The 23899-nt window shown below is 47.3% G+C and overlaps 1 protein-coding gene across 1 annotated transcript; it reads right to left on the bottom strand.

The window, feature by feature from the left end:
* Positions 1 to 143: 143 nt before the first annotated feature.
* VAMP1 (vesicle associated membrane protein 1) lies at positions 144 to 8274 on the bottom strand. The gene is made up of 4 exons (XM_073020420.1): positions 8127 to 8274; positions 3359 to 3485; positions 2975 to 3133; positions 144 to 1948 (listed from the first exon to the last, which is right to left on the bottom strand). Coding segments are annotated over exons 1-4 (354 nt in total). The 5' UTR covers positions 8129 to 8274; the 3' UTR covers positions 144 to 1882.
* Between the last annotated feature and the right edge of the window lie 15625 nt (positions 8275 to 23899).

Below are 23899 nucleotides of genomic sequence, written 5' to 3' on the forward strand. Positions count from 1 at the left end.
TAAAGGGCCATGGGTATTCCCCGCTCTGTTCCCAGCCTGTCCTCCTCCCCTTGCACCTGGGTTTATCCCACATTAATAGCCCATCCTGAAGCTCAGCAATTGCCCTGAAGATAGGCTGAGCAGATCCCATCCTCAGGTTCCACTGTCTATACACACAAACCATGCAAAGAGGAGGAAGAGAAAGGAAGTAAAGTAGAATTCAGACAGGTAAGGGTGGTTTGAAGGGGAATATACTGCAGGAAGAACAGAGAGGCAGTTCTCAAGGAGAAGCCGCCATGACAGCACAGCAATACACAAGCACACCTGTCACAGGCTGGCACGCCTCCCTGCAAGGTGCAGCTGGTGGGTCTACACGACTTCTCTGCATCCTGAGGATCGGCAGGGCCTCAGGAAGGACCTCTTGCCTCATCCCTGTCTTTGGCAAGTGCACGGGTGGTGTGGAGGAAGAGATTCCATGGGTCTCCAAAGATCTCACACTCCTAACACCCTCACACCCCTTCATCAACAGGAAGAGAGGAACGGGACCCTCTTTAACGAGGGCAAGGAGTGGCTTCCTCTGAGCTTGTTACTTTCAAATTAAGCACTTGACTCACTGTTTCTCTATAACTAATAGGCAATCTCTCTCTTTATGCCAACAATTAACTGGGAGCTAGGTGAAATTATTTGGCTAGATAAAACTACTGGCTAGATGAATTTATTTGGTGCCCTCATACAGAATGCTGTAGAAAATGTAAAGAAGAGAAAGCTCCTTCCAGTTAGAAGCACATGGGACTGCTTCTAGGATGGAAACAAGTCCTGCTATTTTCACAATCCATAAGTGTTCTCCAGGCCTCTGGAGAACAAAGTAAAGTTGTAAGATCCCCAAAGACATAGAAAATCCTGGACGAACAGATTAGAAATAACTACAAAAAACAAGTTTTACTTTCGAAAAGCGTGCTGCACTGAAACCAAGTTGGACTTTGGTCCACCCCCAGGACCCTCTCCAGGCCTGGCCCAGGAGGGAAAGCTCCATATGACCAGGCAGCGCTGAGTGAGCTGCCATCTTCCCAGTCCCTCTCTAGCTCCTGCCAGTGACCAGGTTTTCTAGGAGACATCATGGGCACCGATACTCTTCTCCTCCCAAGTCTGGGCAGCTTCACGGGTACTTCGCCTCAGCCACTCCCCTCCCTGCCCCTTCCCGTGGCCTCCAACTCTCTGGGGCTTTGGGGGAACTTGAGAGTACAGAAGCAGCGCGCGGGGAGGGGGCGCCAGCTGTTGCTCTTCAGGTAGGGACTTAGATTGCGCCACGAGCAGCATTTCTAGTGTCGAGGGACAGAGTGCAAATGAACGCAACACAAAAGGAGGAATGGGTGATGGAGAAGCCTGGGCTGGAATGGAGAACGGTGGGTGGGGACGTGTGTTGAGAGAGCAAACAGAGGGGAGAGGACATGAGTGTGGATGGCAATGGAGAACAGGGAAGGGGTGGCACATTCTCAAGTAAAAAAGTAGACTGGACACAGGAATCAGGAAGTCCCAGACGGAAAAGAGAAAGAGACAGGAGAAAACAAGAGGGCAAATTACACCAAGTTACCAGACATTCAGGTCTTTCCATTGTTAAGTGCCCCATCCCCACGATGTCCCTCCAACCCAAGCCAGTGACACACAGCATAGCCCTACTTCCTCAGAACAGGAGGCACCATCTCCCTGCAATGCCTTGCAGGGGGAAGCCCTGTCCATCAAAGAAATCCCTTGTCTCTGCCCTTCCCCGCTCCCAAACCAAGTGATGATCCCATAGCAGCGGTCTCCATACCTCAGTCAGAGCAGCCCCACTCCCCAGGCAGGCAGGCAGGCAGGCAGGGAGAAGACTCCAGGACCTTCCCACCTCTTCAACCCACCAGCAGCCTCAGCGATACTTACTTACAATAACTACCACGATGACGGCACAGATGGCTCCCAGCATGATCATCATCTGAGGAAACATGGACAAAAAATGAGCCCCTGGATTTCAGGAATGAGGAAAAGAGCCACATCTCTAGTGGGAAACAGAATTCCCTCCACCCTCGGGACAGTGGAAAAAACACTCATCACCCAGGAGACCTGCAGGCTTCTTAGAGAGGCCCTACCCTTCTGCTTCCCAGGGATCATAACCCCAGTACGTCTGTAGCTTTTCAGATTCATCACAGGACCTGCACTGAGCTCCTCTTTGCTTGGTTCCTGGTGTCTTGGGGCTTTAGAAGGCATTCCAATAGAGATACAGACTCTGGATATTTAACCAATTGGCTCAGTTTTCACTGTGAAGTGTTCAGCTCATTCCCAAAAGTTGCAGTTATTTAAAAATATATATTTCAACTTGAGAAAGCTAATTTAAAAGAAAAAGAAGTGTGTGTGTGTGTATATATATATATAATATGTTATGAAGTGTGTGTGTATATATATTATGTGTATGTGTGTGTATATATATGTGTGTATATATATTATGTGTGTGTATATATATTGTGTGTATATATATTATGTGTGTGTATATATATTATGTGTGTGTATATATGTGTATGTGTGTATATATATATAATGTGTGTGTGTGTATATATGTGTGTGTGTGTATATATATATAGTGTGTGTGTATATATATATAATATGTGTGTGTGTGTATATACATATACCTGAGCCATTGTGCTGATGTTGGGTGTGTCTGAGGATGAGACAGGTGAAAATTTTTGCAGGCCACTCCTATGGGGAAAAGCTCCTTAACTAACCATTCCAAACTCCTCAGGGTATCACTTTTTCCCTGATAGCGGTTCTGAATACTCTAGCCTACCCTGGTGGCCAATTCTGGGTAATGCAATCTCAAAAGGAGGCTTTTCGGATTTCCTCCTAAGCATTATGCTGGTCAGAGATACTGCACCATCAGAGGGAAGAAATGTAGAAGTTGAGAGTTTTCTTGCCTTCTACCAGTGAAAGCCCAGGAAAAGACGGAGGAGGGGACAAGAAAATTCACCTTGCAGTTTTTCCACCAATACTTCCTCTTTAGCTTTGCAGCACTGCTCTCAAATTGTGATGCTCCTGCCTGCAAGGCATCAGCTCGGTCATCCAACTCTGACAGCTTCTGGTCCCTCTCCAGGACCTTGTCCACGTTCACACGTATGATGTCCACCACCTGAGGAGGGCACAGAAACAAAGCTACTAAGCTTCCTGCCAAAGACAGAGGAAAGAACAACAACCAGAGAATCATAAGTCTGGCCCTGTGCAACTCTAAAGGGTGCTCTGCCTCTCAGGGCCTTTTTGACTATTCTCCTATGAAAAAAGGAGAAAAGATAAGAAGTTCCCTTTTGTTCCAAACTCCTAGATTTAGAAACTCTCAGAGAAACAGCTATCTACCTACCTCCTCCACTTGTGCCTGGGTTTGCTGTAGTCGTCTGTTACTGGTCAGGTTAGGAGGAGGGCCAGGGGGACCCCCACCTGGGGCAGTCCCTTCTGTCCCTTCAGCAGGTGGCTGTGCTGGAGCAGACCTGCGGAAAGACATGGGCAGAGTACACAAAGTGACCAAGACAAGAAAGGAGCAGGGCGTGGTAGCTGAGACCTGTAGTCTCAGCTACTCAGGAGGCTGAAGTGCTCCTCGCATCCTCTTGGCCCAGGAGTTCAAGGCCAGCCTGGGCGTCATAGCAAGACCCCATCTCTAAAAAAAAAAAAACAGACAAAAAGGGCCGGGCACGGTGACTCACACCTGTAATCCCAGCACTCTGGGAGGCCGAGGCGGGCGGATCACGAGGTCAGGAGATCAAGACCATCCTGGCTAACACAGTGAAACCCTGTCTCTACTAAAAAATATAAAAAATTATGCGGGCGTGGTGGCGGGCACCTGTAGTCCCAGCTACTCAGGAGGCTGAGGCAAGAGAATGGTGTGAACCTGGGAGGCAGAGCTTGCAGTGAGCCGAGATCGCACCACTGCACTCCAGCCTGGGCGACAGAGTGAGACTCCATCTTTAAAAAAAAAAAAAAAAAAAAAAAAAAACAGACAAAAAGAACGGACTCACATGCATCCTCACCCCAAACCACTTAAACAATTATGATTAGGCTATACAAAACTAGAATGGATTCTTACTCCTTGGCAATCTGAAGTAGGGAGATGCAGCATAGAGGCAAGAAGTAAAAGATGAAAGACTCTGCAGCAACATTTAGATGGGGTTCAAGGACGTCCAGGATGGCATCAAGAGATCTTGTCTGGGGCTATCCTTTGACCCAACTCAAACAAGTCCTCTGCCATGATGGCTACGGGGACAAATGTGCTAGCCTTGTCCTACATGGCATTTCCCCACTGATAATGGTTTGGCTGTGTCCCCACCCAAATCTCAACTTGAATTGTATCACCCAGAATTCCCACATGTTGTGGGACGGACTCAGGGAGGCAACTGAATCATGGGGCCCATCTTTCCCGTGCTATTCTCGTGATAGTGATGAAGTCTCACGAGATCTGATGGTTTTATCAGGGGTTTCTGCTTTTGCTTCTTCCTCATTTTCTCTTGCTGCCGCCATGTAAGAAGTGCCTTTCGCCTGCTGCCATGATTCTGAGGCCTTCCCAGCCACGTGGAACTGTAAGTTCAATTAAACCTCTTTTTCTTCCCAGTCTTGGGTATGTCTTTATCAGCAGCATGAAAACAGACTAATACAGTAAATTTGTACCAGTAGAGTGGGGCGTTGCTGAAAAGATACCCAAAAATGTGGAAGCAACTTTGGAACTGGGTAACAGGGAGAGGCTGGAACAGTTTGGAGGGCTCAGAAGAAGACAGGAAAATGTGGGAAAGTTTGGAACCGCCTAGAGACTGTTGAATGGCTTTGACAAAAATGCTGTCAGTGATATGAACAATAAGGTCCAGGCTGAGGTGGTCTCAGATGGAGATGAGGAACTTGTTAGGAACTGAAGCAAAGGTGACTCTTGTTATGCTTTAGCAAAGACACTGGCAGCACTTTGCCCCTGCCCTAGAAATCTGTGGAACTTTGAACTTGAGAGAGATGATTTAGGGTATCTGGCAGAAGAAATTTCTAAGCAGCAAAGCATTCGAAAGGTGACGTGGGTGTTGTTAAAAGCATTTCATTTTAAGAGGAAAACAGAGCATAAAAGTTCAGAAAATGTGCAGCCTGATGATGCAGTACAAAAGAAAAAAAAAACACTTTTTTGAGGAGAAATTCAAGGCAGCTGCAGAAATTTGCATAAATAGCAAGGAACCTAATGTTAACCCCCAAGACCATGGGGAAAATGTCTCCAGGCCATGTCAGAGGCCTTCACAGCAGCCCCTCCCATCACAGGCCTGGAGGCGCAGGAGGAAAAAGTGGTTTTGTGGGCCAGGCCCAGGGTCCCCATGCTGTGTGCAGCCTAGGGACTTGGTTCCCTATGTCCCAGCCACTCCAGCTGTAGCTGAAAGGGGCCAACGCAGAGCCCAGGCCCTGGCTTCAGAGGGTGGAAGCCCCAAGCCTTGGCAGCTTCCATGTGGTGTTGAGCCTGCAGATGCACAGAAGTCAAGAATTGAGGTTTGGGAACCTCCGCCTAGATTTCAGAAGATGTATGGAAACACCTGGATGCCCAGGCAAAAGTCTGCTGCAGGGGCAGGGTCCTCATGGAGAACCTCTGCTAGGGCAATACAGAAGGGAAATGAGGGGTCGGAGCCCCCACACAGAGTCCCTACTGGAACACTGCCTAGTGGAGCTATGAGAAGAAGGTCACCATCCTCCAAACCCCAGAATGGTAGATCCACTGGCAGCTTGCACCGTGCGCCTGCAAAAGCTGCAGACACTCAACACCAGTCCATGAAGGGAGCCAGGAGGGAGGTTATACCCTGCAAAGCAGCCAGGAGGGAGGCTGTACGCTGTAATGTCTGTCAGTTCACCCCTTTTTATATTCAAGTTATTGGTTATGGTTATTGGTTTCTATGCCCAGTTATTGGTTATGCTTCACACAAGATGAAATCAGAGCTACCATAACCCGGCAGCTTAGAAAATCACCAAAGGCAAAGTCTATGTAAGTGGAGTGAGTCAGGGCTGTTTGTTTGCTTTGTTTTTGGCAGAGAAAATGGGGGTTTCACTTAGATAGAATCTGGGGCCCAAAGCAATTACATTAGTTATGGAAACTGTTCCAAGAGCATAGACAGGAAGCAAAGATGCTAGAAATTGTCCTCAATGTGCATGCATTATAGACATTCTGTCCCTTCCTTTTCTGGATTTGGCACAGAGTCTCAGATGACTCCCTTGGTTACTTACATCCCAAAGAGAGATCTTGGTTTACTGTACTGTACACACAGAGAATGTTCTCTCGTTCTGTACCACTCAAAGCCAGTGTGTGGTCTTCAAGACAAACTCCTCTCCGTGTCCCAAAACATGAAGGCTAAACTCACCTCCTAAAGAATTCCCGGAAGTATAACCTAAGTTATGAGATGTTCTCGGCCAAGGAAGCACCCACAGGCAGGGGGGAGATCTCTCAAATTTGATGGAGAACAGAAATTACAGTAAGAACTCCTCAGACAGAAGCAGAATCTCACCAAACATACTTCACAGGAGCAGTCCAAGAGTAAATGCAACAAAAATGAAACCGTCACAAAGTCACCACAAAGGAAACTATTTGACTAATAGAACTAATACCCAGAAGCTCCTCCTCCTTGATTAAGTGAATTTCTTTTAGTCTAAAAAGATAAAGAATAACTCCTCAGAGAGGCTATAGTAGCAGATTACACCTGACTCATTCTCCACTTAAAGGATCGCTTTCCCATTTCCCTCTAAGGTGCAAAGGAGGTAAAGCAAAGATAGATACAAAGTCATGGGAGCCTTAAGACTCTTGTCCTGCCACTGAGCTAGCTAAGCAATCTAGTTCTCGAGTTAAGGCAGAAAATTCAATGACTAGGTAGCAGCCAGGGTTGGAAGCGGTCGAGGATGGTGGCACCAATGACAAGATTAAGGTCAGAGACCTCGTGATACCCCGCTAGCCACCAGGATTTCTCCGTTGCCTTCTGTTCATCCCACGTGGATACTATCTGGAGGCCCTCGCCCCAAAATGAAAACAACTGGAATTCTACGGCTTGCCCAAAATGCATAGAACACTCCTATCTGGTTAAAACCATAGAAATCAAAAGAAAAAGTGAAATGGCTATGAAGTATTTGCAAGACCAATTTCACTTACTACTTGTTGGGAGTTGGAAACACTCAGCAGTAAAATATCTAGGGATAACTACAACCCTTATGTAACACAAGTAAATCTTTCCCTTTTTTGTCACTTATAGAAAGAAGCAACATAAATACATCTAGGACCAGGCCAGGGTAGGAATCAGAAAGAAAAAATCTGTATTAGACATATTGAGGTCTTGAAAGAGAAGTACATCATTTGTTCAGTCGTAGTTTCCCCACAGGATCTTGTGAAGGGGGTGATGTTGAAGATTGCTGGAGACTAAACTGTGTGTGTTGGAGGAAAGGAGGAAACTCCGCTCTCCCTATTTCTCCTCCAAATATTTGGTAAGACTCGGTGATAGAAAAACGTCTCCTATACGAGCGGCCTCGGCATGAACAGCCGCTCGGGATGACAGGCCACTATCCCACTACCCCTTGAGTCTTTCCGAGCTGCTCACCTGGTGCCAGAGAACTGGCAGATAAGTTTCTGGAACTTTGCTCACGGCCATGAGGGGGGCTAGACATCACACTTTGGGTGAGGGGTAAACAAATCCAGAGATTGTAGGGCAACCCAAGTTAACAACTGGCAGTTGCATCCATGACTGTCTTGAAGCGCCAAGCAGTGATTTAGCCAGATGACAGAAATGCCTTTCGAGTCCCTTGCCCAGTTGTCCCCATCCACCACCCCCAGCCCCGGCCCTCTCCGAGACTCCACTACACCAAAACCAGAATGAGGCGCCACTCAGACAACAGGAGAGGGTGCAATGATTGCGGGACCCCTGTGCCCCTGCCCCGCCCGTGGGGTGCTAGCTGTGGCTGGTGCGAGAATGGGGTGCTAGTCCCCCTCCCTGGGGGTGGCCCAGTCCGGAGGCGGCGCGCGGTGGTGGCTCCCCGCGTTGCTGCAGCTGCTGCAATGCGCCATTTTCCGTCCCGCAGAGTCGGGAGCTTGGAGTGAGAGTTGTCAAGGAGGTGCCGAGCCTCCCACACCAGAGTCAACTCACATTTTTCTGATAGAGAGAGTGAGGGTCTGTTCCTCTCCCGAGGCTGCGGCGAGACACCCGGCGGGGGACACTGCAGCTGAAGTGCACGGAACTGCCGAGCTCCGCCCGGCGCCGACCACTCGGAGGTCTAGCTGCGGTGGAACTTACTGCAGCTGCCGCGCCGGCCCCCACCTTTATTAGCGCTGACCACGCCTCCCGGATAACGGTGACAACCCCGCGGCCCAATCCATGCCCAGGACGGTCGCCCGGCGCTACAGGCCTAGCCCGCCCCGCCCCTGCCAATTGCCAGTCACAAGTCTCCTCTCATCCGACTCCGGAAAGGAGCGGTTGCTGTGAGGAGCCTTCAGTGATCAATGCAACCATAGTTTGCGCTCCAGTCTGGCGGAGGGACGGGGCGGGGTGGAGGTGAGGTCTGTGCCTTCGGAGGGCGCTTCAGCAGTTCATTAGGCATTTGTGGTGCCTCCCAACCAATCGCTGGGCAGTTACTGAAGACCGTGTCCGCCCCTGCCCCGCCCCGTGCCCGGACTCGCGCGTTCCGCTGGAGGCGGTGGCTCCCTGGGGCGCGCCCAGCCCTGGTGCCCAGCCCAGGTGCCCTGCCCTGGCCCTCGCTCCGCCCCCACCGCCCCGCCTCTGACTAACGCTCTGAGGGTGCGGGAGCTTCGAGACACAGCCACAAGCTCCCGGTGCCAGATAGCAGATGCGGGGTTCAGTCCCACCAAAGCAAGCATGAAATTTTCGTTCCTCAGTTTCTTTCAACATAGCCTTCCTAAATTGAATTCCCTCCCAAACCTGCTCCAGTCCAGGTTACCACATCGACTCAGTAGCCCAGACCAGAAACCTGGAAACCATCCTAGATTGCCTCCCCTTCACCTTTACCTCTCCCCCGGTTATCTACCAGTCCAGCTGATTTTTCCTTCTTGGTATTCCGGTAGTTATTTCCCCTCTGCTCACTATTATCCGTTTCCTGGACTCTATCAGTTGGAAAATTCACCATTATTTTATGTTCCACTAAGAAAAAAGGTTATATGGCGGGGCGCAGTGGCTCACACCTGTAATCCCAGCACTTTGGGAGGCCGAGTCAGGCAGATCACCTGAGCTCAGGAGTTCGAGACCAGCCGGGCCAACATGGCGAAACCTCTATCTCTACTAAGAATACAAAAATTAGCCGGGCGTGGTGGCGGGCACTTGTAATCCCAGCTACTGGGGAGGCCGAGACAAGAGAATCGCTTGAACCTGGGAGCCAGCGGTTGCAGTGAGCCGAGATCAGGCCACTGCACTCTGGCCTGGGCAACAGAGCAAGACCCTGTTTCCAAAAAAAAAAAGGTTGCAAATTATCTGCGACAAATGCTTTCCTTACCACTTAGCATTTTTGCTTTACATGTATTGAAAATACAGATGTATATACATACCGATTTCTATCATATTTCACTCTTGTGCATGCATAAAAAGGGAAATAGAAAACAATAACATGGTAACTATCCCTAAAACTTCACATTCAGAAACTGATTGTTAGGGATTCATTTTTTTGACTCAGTCTTGGATGTCCACGAATTTCTACGCAATGTAGTCCTCTGTGCATGTCATAAGGGCTTTGGTGATGCAGCATTTCCTAAGACTGTGCCTCTCCAGGCTCTAGAGTTTTCTTCCAAGCCTCAGACATCCATTTGGCAAGCTTTGATGCTCATGAGCAGGTATGACAAATATAGTTTGACTGCTGTCTGACTAATCGCTAAAGTGAAGCATCCCAGTTAGAAGATATTAAAATGAAACACACACACACACACACACACACACAAAAGCAAAAAAAAAAAACCAAGTGCCTCCTAAGATCAATGATATATCATTCTGCTTCCAGTCTTGCCATCCTTCACGTCCATTCTCTAAAAATCCACGAAAGTTATCTATCCAAATGTCGCAGGTCTTCTGAAAAGCCTTAAACAATTGCTCTTGGAAACATAATTCCTTCATCATATGTGTTTATCCCATTCTCCTCCTGAAACCACATCAAAATGGCTAGTTAGGGGGGAAAAAAATGACAATTTGGAAAAGTTTGCAAAAATTTATAAGCCCCCAAAGACAGAAAGAATGGGGCCAGGTGCTGAGGCTCACTCCTGTAGTCCGAGCTACTTGGGGGCCTGAGGCGGAAGGATAGCTTGAGCCCAGATGTTCAGGTTGTAGTGAGCCGAGATCACGGCACTGCACTCCCACCTGGACGACAAAATGAGACCCTATCGCCAAAAGAAAAGAAAAAGGGCCAGGCGCGGTAACTCACACCTGTAATCCCAGCAATGTGGGAGGCCAAGGAGGGCAGATCACTTGAAGCCAGGAGTTTGAGAATGGCCTGGCTAACACAGCAAAATCCCGTCTCTACTAAAAATACAAAAATAAGCTGGGCATGGGCACCTGTAGTCCCAGCTACTCGGGAGACTGAAGCAGGAGGATCACTTGAACCCGGGAGACGGAGGCTGCAGTGAGCCGAGATCTTGCCACTGCACTCCATCCTGGGCAACAGAGCCAGACTGCGTCTCAAAAAAAGAAAAAAGTACTTTGTCCAATTTATGGTTTCTCCAAGTCTGTCATTTGTTTCTTAATCCTCTTCACATTGTCTTGGCCAGGCACTATGGCTCATGCCTGTAATCCTGGCACTTTGGGAGGTTGAGGCATGTGGATCACCTGAGGTCAGGAGTTCAAAATCAGCCTGGCCAACATGGCGAAACCCCATCTCTACTAAAAATACAAAAATTAGTCAGGTGTGGTGGTGGGTGCCTGTAATCCCAGCTACTTGGGAGACTGAAGCAGGAGAATCACTTGATCCCAGGAGGCAGAGTTTGCATTGAGCTGAGATTGTACCACCGCACTCCAGCCTGGGTGACAGAGAGACTCTGTCTCAAAAAAAAAAACAACAAAAAACAAACAAACAAACAAAAACACATAGGCTGGGCGCAGTGGCTCACCCAGCGGCTCCCAGCACTTTGGGAGGCTGCGCCAGGTGGATCACCTGAGGTCAGGAGTTCGAGACCAGTCTGACAATATGGTGAAACCCCATCTCTACTAAAAATACAAAAAATTAGCCAGGCGTGGTGGCAGGTCCCTGTAATCCCAGCCACTTGGGAGGTTGAGGCAGGAGAATTGCTTGAACTGGGGAGGTATAGGTTGCAGTGAGCTGAGATCGCACCATTGCATTCCAGCCTAGGCAACAAGAGTGAAAAACTCCATCTCAAAAAAATAAATAAATAAAAATAATATTTTATAATAGTCGTTTATAGAGCAAAAGTTTTTAACTTTGATAAGGTCCAATTTAATAAGGTCTGATGTTTATTTAGATAGATGTTCAATTTAAAAATTTTTTTTTTTTGCCTATGAATATCCAACTGCTCTCCAGGACCATTCGTTGAGAAACCAATCCTTCCTCCGTTGCATTGTTTTTGCACCTTTGTCAAAAATCAGATGTGTGGGCCGGGCGCAGTGGCTCACTCCTGTAATCCCAGCACTTTGGGAGGCCGAGGCAGGTGGGTCACGAGGACAAGAGATTGAGACTATCCTGGCCAACATGGTGAAACCCCATCTCTACTAAAAGTACAAAAATTAGCTGGGCGTGGTGGCGCGTGCCTGTAGTCCCAGCTACTTGGTCGGCTGAGGCAGGAGAATCGCTGGGAGGCAGAGGTTGCAGTGAGCCGAGATTGCACTACTGCACTCCAGCCTGGTGACAGAGCAAGACTAGGTCTCAAAAAAAAAAAAAAAAAAAAAATCAGATATGCGTATTTGTAGGGGTCTATTTCTGCATTCTCTCATTAGTGCCATCGATCTATGTGTCTGTCCTCCCACCAATACCACACTATCTTGATTACTGCAACAATATATTAGTAAGCATCAGATAGAGTTAATCCTCCTATTTTATTCTTCTTTATTCTTCTATAGATAAAATCTATTTATGAGTTGGCCTGAAACTAAAGACTATTTAAACACGAAAAACTAAGTGAAAGCCAGTAAACGGGGAAGTTGCTGAGTCCCAAAGACTATTTTGCCTTGAGGGTATTTGCTATCAAGTTTAATTTGAGTATAGCACCTCACAGGCTACCACTGTGGCACAGGAAATAAAGCGCAGGGCTTACCCAAGGTTGGAAATCTAATAGAAAGCCCTTACCATAAAGTCAGAACCCCAAAGGACTACATCCTCATGTAAGAATAAATTAAAAAGATACTAGAACCCAAACTGCCCCTAGGGCCCTCCATGGAAAGTCGTTTGTCTGGAACCTAGGTGCCTGCTGGAGTTCTTTTATTTGTTTTCTTTTAAATATTTGCAGAGAATGTATCACCACAGGCTGTGGTGTTTCTGCCTAAACTGTTTGTTGATCCTAAAAAGAAAACGGCGAGAATGTCAAGGGGTTTTGGATGGACAGTAACACCAAGAACCCAGCAGAAGCAATGCAGATCCTTTCTGGATGAACTCATCTTTAATCTAGGCCTCAGGGAATTTCCACAGATACAGTTTCAAGAAAAATAAAGTGTGGTCAAAAATTCCAAACAAATAAGAAACAAGATACCAAGAACAAGAACCAGCAGAGATGGAGACAGGAAATAAGAAAATTAGAAAATTAAGCCAAACAGTCCAATGTCTAATTCATAGTCCAATGTCTAAAAAGAGAAAACAGGGTATGTGAGGGAGAGGGAGAAAAAAACGTGTGTGTGAGATTGATTATAAAATAAATACAAGACTCGGCCAAGTGTGGTGGCTCACGCCTGTAATCCCAGCACTTTAGGAGGCCAAGGTGGGTGGATCAAGAGGTCAGGAGATGGAGACCATCCTGGCTAACACGGTGAAACCCCATCTCTACTAAAAATACAAAAAATTAGCTGGGCCATGGTGGCAGGCGCCTGTAGTCCCAGCTACTCTGGAGGCTGAGGCAGGAGAATGGCATGAACCCGGGAGGCAGAGCTTGCAGTGAGCTGAGATCGCACCACTGCACTCCAGCCTGGGCGACAGAGCGAGACTCCGTCTCAAATAAATAAATTAATCAATCAATAAATACAAGACTCACGCCCGTAATCCCAGCACCTTGGGAGGCTGAGGCTGGCAGATCATCTGAGGTCAGGAGTTCGAGACCAGCCTGGCCAATATGGTGAAAGTCCGTCTCTACTAAAAATACAAAAATTAGCCAGGCATGGTGGCAGGCACCGGTAGTACCAGCTACTCAGGAGGCAGGAGAATCACTTTAACCCGGGAGACGGAGGTTGCAGTGAGCCAAGATTGTGCCATTGCACTCCAGGCTGGGCAACAGAGCAAGACTCTATCTCAAAAATAATAATAATAAAAATATGATTGGGTTTTGGGGTTTTGTTTTTTGTTTTTTAAGACAAAGTATTTCTTTGTCACACCGGCTGGAGTGCAGTGGTGCAATATTGGCTCACTGCAACGTCTACCTCCTGGGCTCAAGTGATTCTCCTACTTCAGCCTCCCAAGTAAGTGGGACTACAGGTGTGTGCCATCACGCTCAGCTAATTTTTTAATTTTTTTATAGAGACGAGGTTTCCTTGTATTGCTGAAGCTGGTCTCAAACTCCTGGGCTCAATCTATTCTCCTGCTTTGGCCACCCAAAGAGCTGGGATTATAGGCATGAGCCATCACATCTAACCTATGATCAAGTATTTCACAGATCCGATGGGGTATATGAATAAAAATAGAGCTAGATACATGAAAGGGAGGCTTCTTTTTTTTTTCCCCCCGAGATAATGTCTCACTCTGTCACCCAGGCTAGAATGCAGTAGCACATTCTTGGCTCACTGCAACCTCCGCCTCCCAGGTTCAAGTAATCAAGCAATTCTACCTCAGTCTCTTGAGTAGCTGGGATTACAGGTGCCTGCTACCAGGCCAGGTTAATTTTTGTATTTTTAGTAGAGACGGATTTTCACCATGTTGGCCAGGCTGGTCTTAAAATCCTGACCTCAAGTGATCTACCAGCCTCAGCCTCCCAAGGTGCTGGGATTACAGGCATGAGCCATTGTGCCTGACCAGAATTTCTAATTTTGAAAAGAGTCTGGCGGTTGTTTAAACTGTTAAACACAGAGTTACCATATGATCCAGCAATTCCTCTTCTAATTATATACCCAAGAGAAATGAAAATACATGCCCACACAAAACCTTGTACAAAAATGTTCATAACAGCATTATTTAGAATCACCAAAAAACTGAAAACAACCCAAATGTTCATCACCTGATAGAAGAATAAATTTAAGCTGTTAAATCCATACAATGGAATACTATTTAGCAATAAAAAGGAATGAAGTATGTACTAATACGTGCTACAACGGGCTGGGTACAGCGGCTCGTGCCTGCAATCTCAGCATTTTGGGAGGCTCAGACAGGAGGATCACTTGAACCCAGGAGTTCGAGACCAGCCTGGACAACACAGCAAGATCCCAGTCTCTACAAAAAAAAAAAATTTTTAAATGGCCAGCCATAGTGGCTTACACCTGTAACCCTAGCACTTTGGGAGGCTGAGTGGATCACTTGAGGTTGGGAGTTCAAGACCAGCCTGGCCAATGTGGCAAAACCCTGTCTCTACTAAAAGTACAAAAAAGGCCAGCCTTGGTGGCTCACACCTGTAATCCCGGGACTTTGGGAGGCCGAGGGGAATGGATCATTTGAGGTCAGGAGTTTGAGACGAACCTGGCCAATATGGTGAAACCCCATCTCCACTATCCAAAAAAAAAAAAAAAAAGGGCTACAACGTAGGTATGAACCTTGAAACCATTATGCTAAGTGCAAGAAGTCATAAAGGATCATATATTGTATGACTCCATTTATATGAAATATCCAGAATAGGTAAAAATCCATAGAGGAGGATTGGGGGTGAGGCTGAGGGGTGTGGGGTTTCACTTTGAGGTGATGATGAAAATGTTCTAAAATTGATTGCAGTGAGGGTGTGAAATTACTAAAAACCAGTGAGGCCATGCTCAATGCCTCAAGCCTGTAATCCCAGAACTTTGGGAGGCCAAGGGTGATCACCCAAGCTCAGGAGTTTGAGATCAGCCTGGGCAACATGATGAAACCCTATCTCTATCAAAAATAAAAATAATTAGCCAGGTGTGGCGGTGCATGTCTGTGGTCCCAGCTACTGGGGAGGCTAAAGTGGGAGGGTCACTTGAGCCCAGGAGTTGGAGGCTGCAGTGAGCAGTGATCACACCACTGCACTCCAGCCTGGGTGGCAGAGTGAGACTCCATCTCAAAAAAACATTAAAAAAAAAAAAAAAAAAAAAAAAAAACAGTGAATGATATGTTGTGAGAATTATATTGCAATAAAGATATAAAGATTTTGGCTGGGTGCAGTGGCTCACACCTGTAATCCCAGCATTTTGGGAGGCCAAGGAGGGTGGATCACCTGAGGTGAGGAGTTCAAGACCAGCCTGGCCAACCATGGCCAACATGGTGAAACCCCATCTCTACTAAAAGTACAAAAATTATCTGGGCATGGTGGTGGGCACCTGTAGTCTCAGCTACTCAGGAGGCTGAGGCAGGAGAATCTCTCGAAACCAAGAGGCGGAGGTTGCAGTGAGACAAGAACACCTCACTGCACTCCAGCCTGGGTGACAGAGGGAGACTCCACCTCAAAAAAAAAAAACAAAAAAAACAAAAACAAAAAAAAACACCACACACACACATACACATAAAGATATTTATTTATTTATTTATTTAGACAGAGTTTCACTCTTCTTGCCCAGGCTGGAGTGCAGTGGTGTGATCTCAGCTCACTGTAACCTCCACCTCCTGGGTTCAAGCAATTCTCCTGCCTCAGGCTCCCGAGTAGCTGGGATTACAGGTACCTGCCACCATACCTGACTAATTTTTTGTATTTTTATTAGAGACAGGGTCTCACCATGTTGACCAGTCTCGAACTCCTTCCTGAGCTCAGGTGATCCGCCTGCCTCGGCCTCCCAAAGTGCTGGGATTACAGGCTTGAGCCATGGCACCCGGTCTATATAAAGATGTTTAAAATAAGAAATGTAAGTTATGGCCGGGCGCGGTGGCTCACGCCTGTAATCCCAGCACTTTGGGAGGCTGAGACGGGTGGATCACGAGGTCAGGAGATCGAGACCATCCTGGCTAACACGGTGAAACCCTGTCTCTATCAAAATACAAAAAAAAAAAAATTAGCCGGGTGTGGTGGTGGGCGCCTGTAGTCCCAGCTACTCGGGAGGCTGAGGCAGGAGAATGGTGTGAACCCGGGAGGCAGAGCTTGCAGTGAGCTGAGATCGCGCCACTGCACTCCAGCCTAGGTGACAGAGCAAGACTCCGCCTCAACAAAAAAAAAAAAAAGGAAAGAAACATAAGTTATACCACAGTACACCATTTGCCTCAGTAATAAACAATATTTACAAAGTCCTACTGATGTAAACGCTGTCTACTTCTACTGATTTAAGCCAAAATTTTGAGATAACTATAATGAAGAGAAATAGAAGATGGGAGGTATAAGAAAAGGGGAGTTAGGTAGGGGTGTGAATCCAGTTTCCTGACAAGATGACTAGCTAATACAGGTCACTGGCTCTCTCTTTCAGAATCAAACCTGGGGAATCTATAGAAGCTGTAAGAAAGCATGAATTTCAAGAACTAACAACAACAAAACCATAAGAACGTCCTGGAAAAAGACTGAAGGCTATTGCTATGGGTTGAATTATGTCCTCTAAAAATTAATATGTGATGCCAGGCACAGTGGCTCACACCTGTAATCCCAGCATTTTGGGAGGCTGAGGCGGGTAGATCACCTGAGGTCAGGAGTTCGAGACCAGCCTGGCCAACATGGTGAAACCCCGTCTCCATTAAAAATACAAAAATTAGCTGGGCGTGGTCGCAGGCACCTAAAGTCCCAGCTACTCAGGAGGCTGAGGCAGGAGAATTGCTTGAACCCAGGAGGTGGAGGTTGCAGTGAGCTGAGATTGTGCCACTGCACTCCAGCCTGGGCAGCAAAAGCGAGACTCTATCTCAAAAAAAAAAAAAAGCGGGGGTGGGGGGGAATTTGGAGACAGACACACACACAGAAGAACGCCATGACAACTTGAAGGTAGAGATCAAACTAGGAGAAGGCATGGAACAGATCCTCCCTCACAGCCCTCAGAAGGTACCCACCCTGCTGAAACCTTGATTTCCAGACTTCTGGTTTTTTTTGTTTTTTTTGTTTTTTTTTGTTTTTTTTTTTTGAGACGGAGTCTCGCTCTGTCGCCCAGGCTGGAGTGCAGTGGTGCAATCTCGGCTCACTGCAAGCTCCGCCTCCCGGGTTCACGCCATTCTCCTACCTCAGCCTCCCCAGTAGCTGGGACTACAGGCGCCCGCCACTGCGCCCGGCTAATTTTTTTATATTTTTTAGTAGAGACGGGGTTTCACCATGGTCTCGATCTCCTGACCTTGTGATCCGCCCGCCTCGGCCTCCCAAAGTGCTGGGATTACAGGCGTGAGCCACCGCGCCCAGCCGATTTCCAGACTTCTAACTCTGGAACTATGAGACAATAAATTTCTGTTGTTTAAGCCACCCAATTTGTAGCTCTTTCTTTTCTTTTCTCTTCTCTTCTCTTCTCTTCTCTTCTCTTCTCTTTTCTTTTCTTTCAGATGGAGTCTCACTCTGTTGCCCAGGTTGGAGTGCAGTGGTGCAATCTTGGCTCACTGCAACCTCCGCCTCCCAAGTTCAAGCAATTCTCCTGTCTCAGCCTCTCGAGTAGCTGGGATTAGAGGCATGCACCACCACACCGGGCTAATTTTTGTATTTTTAGTAGAGACAGGCTGGTCTTGAACACCTGACCTCAAGTGATCCGCCCACCTCGGCCTCCCAAAGTGCTGGGATTATAGGCGTGAGCCACCGTGCCCAGCAGGAGTGGTTTCTTATATGAGTGTTTCTTAGAGTATGAATGTCCCTAAGGACAAAAAAACAACATTGTTTTTCTAGGAGACCTCAGGTGCAAAAGATGGAGTTAATTATACTCTTTGATTCCTGACGTGCATTTTCACTTAGCCATGGAAGGATCCTGCCTCGTTTCCTTTGTATATTCCCTTTTTCCCCATTCCACTCTCTCGCCATAGAGAATGTTCTAAATCACTTGATATTGATCATTTTGTGTTTGGCAAACATGCTTGCTTGCTTTTTTTTTTTTTTTTTTTTTTTTTTGAGACAGGGTCTTGCTCTGTCGCCCAAGTTGGAGTGAGGTGGCACAATCTTGGCTCACTGCAACATCCGTCTCCTGAGTAGCTGGGATTACAGGTGCTGCCACCAGCCCAGCTAATTTTTGTATTTTTGTTAGAGACAGGGTTTCACCATGTTCACCAGGCTGGTCTTGAACTCCCGACCTCTGGTGATCCACCCGCCTCAGCCTCCCAAAGTGGTGGGATCACAGGCATGAGCCACTGTTCCTCGCCTGTGCATTGTTTCTGTTCATATATTTTTAATTACATAAATATTGTTTTAAATGTTAGTCTGTTTTTTTTTCTACTCCATACTAAGTTTTGTTTGTTTTTTGAGATGGAGTCTCACTCTGTCGCCAGGCTGGAGTGCAGTGGTACCATTTCGGGGCTTACTGTAACCTCCGCCTCCGGGTTCAATTGGTTCTCCTGCCTCAGCCTCCCGAGTAGCTGAGACTACAGGTGCCCGCCACCACACCTGGCTAATTTTTGTATTTTTAGTAGAGATAGGGTTTCACCATGTTGGCCAGGAAGGTCTCGATCTCTTGACCTCGTGAGCTGCCTGCCTCAGCCTCCCAAGTGCTGGGATTACATGCATGAGCCACCACACCAGGCCTTCTGTACTTTTAAAGATTCCTATCTGGAGTGCCCCCAGCTCCGCGGTGGCTTCGCCCGTGAGTCCTGAGGCAAGCGAGCGCTCGGTCTTCCCCACCGGCCCCATGGCAGCCCCCGGCACCCCAGCTGAGTACAGCTACATCTGTACCATCCTGGGCCAGCAGATCCTGGGACAACTGGACAACTCCAACCTGGCACTGCCCTCCAAGGCCAAGCTGAAGCTGGCAGGGAGCAGCGGCCGCGGCAACCAGTCAAGAGCCTGCAAATCCAGGAGCAGGTGCAGCAGATCCTTGCCAGGAAGGGCTGCAGATCCGTGGTAAACGGAAATCTTCACCGAACCAGCGTGTTCCTGAGTATGTCTACAACCTGCACTTGGTTGAAAATGATTTTGTTGGAGGCCATTCCCCTGTTCCTAAAACCTATGACATGCTAAAGGCTGGCACAACTGCCACTTATGAAGGTTGCTGGGGAAGAGGGACAGCACAGTACAGCTCCCAGAAGTCCGTGGAAGAAAGGTCCTTGAGGCATCCTCTGAGGAGACTGGAGATTTCGTTTGTTTGTAGAGATGGGGGTCATGTTGACTAGGCTGATTTCAAACTCCTGGGCTCAAGTAATCCTCTCTTCTCAGCCTCCCAAAGTGCTGGCATTACAGGTGTGAGCCACCGTGCTTGGCCTAGCTGTTTTTTTCTGGTACTTATCATCATAATATGAAATAATATTATGATTTATCAGTGTGATGTTTTGTTTTGTTTTTGTTTTTGTTTTGAGACGGAGTCTTGCTCTGTCGCCCAGGCTGGAGCACAGTGGTGAGATCTCAGCTCACTGCAAGCTCCGCCTCCTGGGTTCATGCTATTCCCCAGCCTCAGCCTTCCGAGTAGCTGGGACTACAGGCCCCCGCCACCATGCCCGGATACTTTTTGGTATTTTTAGTAGAGACGAAGTTTCACCGTGTTAGCCAGGATGGTCTCATCTCCTGACCTCGTGATCTGCCCATCTTGGCCTCCCAAAGTGCTGGGATTACAGGCGTGAGCCACCGGGCCCGGCCTTTTTTTTACACAGAGTCTCACTCTGTCACTCAGGCTTGAGTGCTGTGGTGTGATCATAGCTCACAACAGCCTCAACCTCCCTGGTCTCAGGTGATCCTCCCACTTAAGCCTCTCTCTTTTTTTTTTTTTTTTTTTTTTTTTTGAGACAGTCTGGCTCTGTTGCCCAAGCTGGAGTGCAGTGGCGCAATCTCGGCTCACTGCAGCCTCTGCCTCCCTGGTTCAAGCGATTCTCCTGCCTCAGCCTCCCAAGTAGCTGAGACTACAGGCACCCACCACCACGCCTGGCTAATTTTTTTGTATTTTTAGTAGAGACAAGGTTTCACCATGTTGGCCAGTCTGGTCTCAAATTGCTGACCTCATGATCCACCCGCCTTGGACTCCCAAAGTGCTGGGATTACAGGCGTGAGCCACCATGCCCAGCCACAGTTCAGTCTCTCAAGTAGTTGGGACTACAGGCGCATCCCACCACACTAGACTAATTTTTGTATTTTTTGTAGAGCCAGTGTTTTGCCACATTGCCCAGGCTGGTCTCAAACTCCTGGGCTCAAGTGATCTGCCCGCCTCAGTCTCCCAAAGTACTGGGATTACAGGTGTGAGCCACCATGCCCAACCACTTTATCAATTTTATTTATTTATTTATTTATTTTTGAGATGGAGTCTTGCTCTATCAACTAGGCTGGAGTAGGGTGGCACAATCTCGGTTCACTATAACCTCTGCCTCCTGGGTTCAAGTGATTCTCCTGCCTCACCCTCCCAAGTAGCTGGGATTACATGCGTGTGCCACCATGCCCGGCTAATTTTTGTATTTTTTAGCAGAGATGGGATTTTGCCATGTTGGCCAGGTTGGTCTTGAACTCCTGACCTTGGGCGATCCACCTGTCTCAGCCTCCCAAAGTGCTGGGATTACAGGCCGGAGCCACTGAACCCAGCTACTTTATCAGTTTTATAGAAATCAATTAGATTCTTGTTATAAAAGATGAGGTTTTAGCTCTTTTTGATTATCTCATTTGATATTGTAAAAGGAATTTTTAAAAACTCTATAATTGAAACAAAACAGAATGTTAAACTTGGAACAGAAGGAAATATCCTTAACTTGGTAAAAGTTATATACTAGAGATTCATAACAAATATTTAATAGACATGTATTCCATTTAAGATCAAGAACAAGAAGAGGATGCCTTTTTCTTTTCTTTTCTTTTCTTTTTCTTTCTTTTTTCCAAGACTGAATCTCCCTCTATTGCCCAGGCTGGAGTGCAGTGGTGTGATCTCAGCTCACTGCAACCTCCGCCTTCCGGCTTCAAGCGATTCTCCTGCCTCAGCCTCCTGAGAAGCTGGGATTACAGGTGCCTGCCACCATGCCCGGCTAATTTTTGGTTTCTTTTTGTTGTTGTTATTGTTGTTTTGTTGTTTTTGAGACAGTCTCACTCTTGTCACCCAGGCTGGTGTGCAATGGTGTAGTCTTGGCTCACTGCAACCTCCGCTTCCTGGGTTCAAGCGATTCTCCTGCCTCAGCCTCCCAAGTAATTGGGATTACAGGCATCCACCACCATGCCCAGCTAATTTTTGTATTTTTAGGAGAGATGGGCTTTCACCATGTTGGCCAGGCTGGTCTCGAACTCATGACTTGTCTACGCTTAACTTTTTGTGGAACTGCCACTTTTCCAAAGTGGGTACACCATTTCACTAGAGGCTAAATTTTAATATTCATTACACTCTTCAGGATCTGACTCTTGCCTCCCATCTTTTTTCCTGTCTTTTGCCACAAGCAGTAGCTCCACCAGTAAATACCACTCATAGCTTTCTCATGCACACCATACTGTTTCTTGCCTCTGGGCCTTTATTTCTGCTTCAACTGCCTGGAAAGCCTGTTAGCCTCCACTCCTTTAAGACAACTCAGCCGGGCGCGGTGGCTCAAGCCTGTAATCCCAGCACTTTGGGAGGTGGAGACGGGCGGATCACGAGGTCAGGAGATCGAGACCATCCTGGCTAACACGGTGAAACCCCGTCTCTACTAAATATTACAAAAAACTAGCTGGGCGAGGTGGCGGATGCCTGTAGTCCCAGCTACTCGGGAGGCTGAGGCAGGAGAATGGCGTGAACCCGGGAGGCGGAGCTTGCAGTGAGCTGAGATCCGGCCACTGCACTCCAGCCTGGGCAACAGAGCGAGACTCCGTCTCAAAAAAAAAAAAAAAAAAAAAAAAAGACAACTCAGTGGTCACCTCTTCTCTAAAGCCATTCTCCTTCCCATTCCTGCTTCCTCAGGAAAATATAGGTGTTTCTTCCTCTCTACACCTATACACATAGATGTTAACAAACTTTGAATGTCACGACATACTGGGTTTCATAACTATGCTTCTTCATCTGCCTCCTGCACTGGGTGAATTCTTTTTTCCTTTTTTTTTTTTTAAGGCAGGATCTTGCTATGTTGCCCAGGCTAGAATGTGGTGACATGATCTCAGCTCACTGCCACCTCCACCTGCTGGGCTCAAGCCATCCTCCCACCTCAGCCTCCTGAGTAGCTGGAATTACAGACACGTGCCATCATGCCCAGCTAATTTGTTTTTTGTATTTTTTTAACAGAGATGGGGCTTTCACCATGTTGGCCAGGCTGGTCTCGAACTCCTGACCTCAAGTGATCTGCTCACCTTGGCCTCCCAAAGTGCTGGGATTACAAGCATGAGCCACTGCTCCTGGCCTCAAGACCTCATTCTAATACCATCTTTTCAATAGATACCTTTTCTGATCATCCCCTCAGCAAAAAACAAAACAAAACAAAACCAAAAAAAACCCCAAACAAACAAACAAACAAACACCACTCTCATGGGACTCACTTTCATCATATTTAAATTCACATTTTGTTTACATACACATCTCTTCTTTTTTTCTTTTTTCCAGTCTTGCCCCTGCATAAACTAGATGAAGCTGCTGCCAATTTAACCAAGTGGGAATCCCAGTGCTAACTGTCTGTTGGATGGAATATCTTTATTGGAGCAGATTAACATAGCTTCACATTTGTGGTTTGTGACCACTGATTTAGCAAATACATTGTTTTTCTTTCTCTTTTTTCTTTTGAGACAGGGTCTCGCTTTGTTGCCTAGGCTGAAGTGCAGTGTCGCAAGCTTGGCTCACTTTAGTCTCAACTCTCCAGGCTGAAGCAATCCTTCCGCCCAGCCTCTGCTGTAGCTGGGTCTACAGGCACATGCCACCAACCCCCGGCTAATTTTTTTTTTTTTTTAGAGACAGCATTTCACCATATTGCCCAGGCTGATCTCAAATTCCTGGGCTCAACTGATCCTCTTGCCTCAGCCTCCCAAAGTGGAATTACAGGCGTGAGTCACTGCACCTGGCGAACATTCTTTTCTTTTTTGTTTTTTTCCTTTGAGACAGAGTTTCACTCTTGTTGCCCAGGCTGGAGTGCAATGGCGCGATCTTGGCTCACTGCAACCTCCGCCTCCCGGGTTCAAGCGATTCTCCTGCCTCAGCCTCATGAGTAGCTGGGATTACAGGCATGCGCCACCATGCCCAGCTAATTTTGTATTTTTAGTAGATGGGGTTTCTTCATGTTAGTCAGGCTAGTCTCGAACTCCTGACCTCAGGTGTTCCACCCACCTTGGCCTCCCAAAGTGCTGGGATTACAGGTCTGAGCCACCGTGCCCAGCCAACATTCTCTCCTAAAGCATCAAGAGGATGGTCAGAAGCAGTCCACCACAGAGGGGATGAACAACAGTGTACAGTCATGGTCTTTCATCAGGGCTATGTTAATTCTGTTCTCTGTCATGATGTAATGTTAAAAATGTGGATCATTTGCACATTCTGCAGAGTATCACATTGGTCTACCATCTTGTAACTTTACATCCTTCAGGCTTTTTTTTTTTTTTTTTTTTTAAAGACAGAATCTCCCTCTGTCACCCAGGCTGGATGGAGTGCATGGTGCAATCTCGGCTCACTGC

Source organism: Chlorocebus sabaeus, chromosome 11 (assembly GCF_047675955.1).
Source record: "Chlorocebus sabaeus isolate Y175 chromosome 11, mChlSab1.0.hap1, whole genome shotgun sequence".
NCBI lineage: Eukaryota > Metazoa > Chordata > Mammalia > Primates > Cercopithecidae > Chlorocebus > Chlorocebus sabaeus.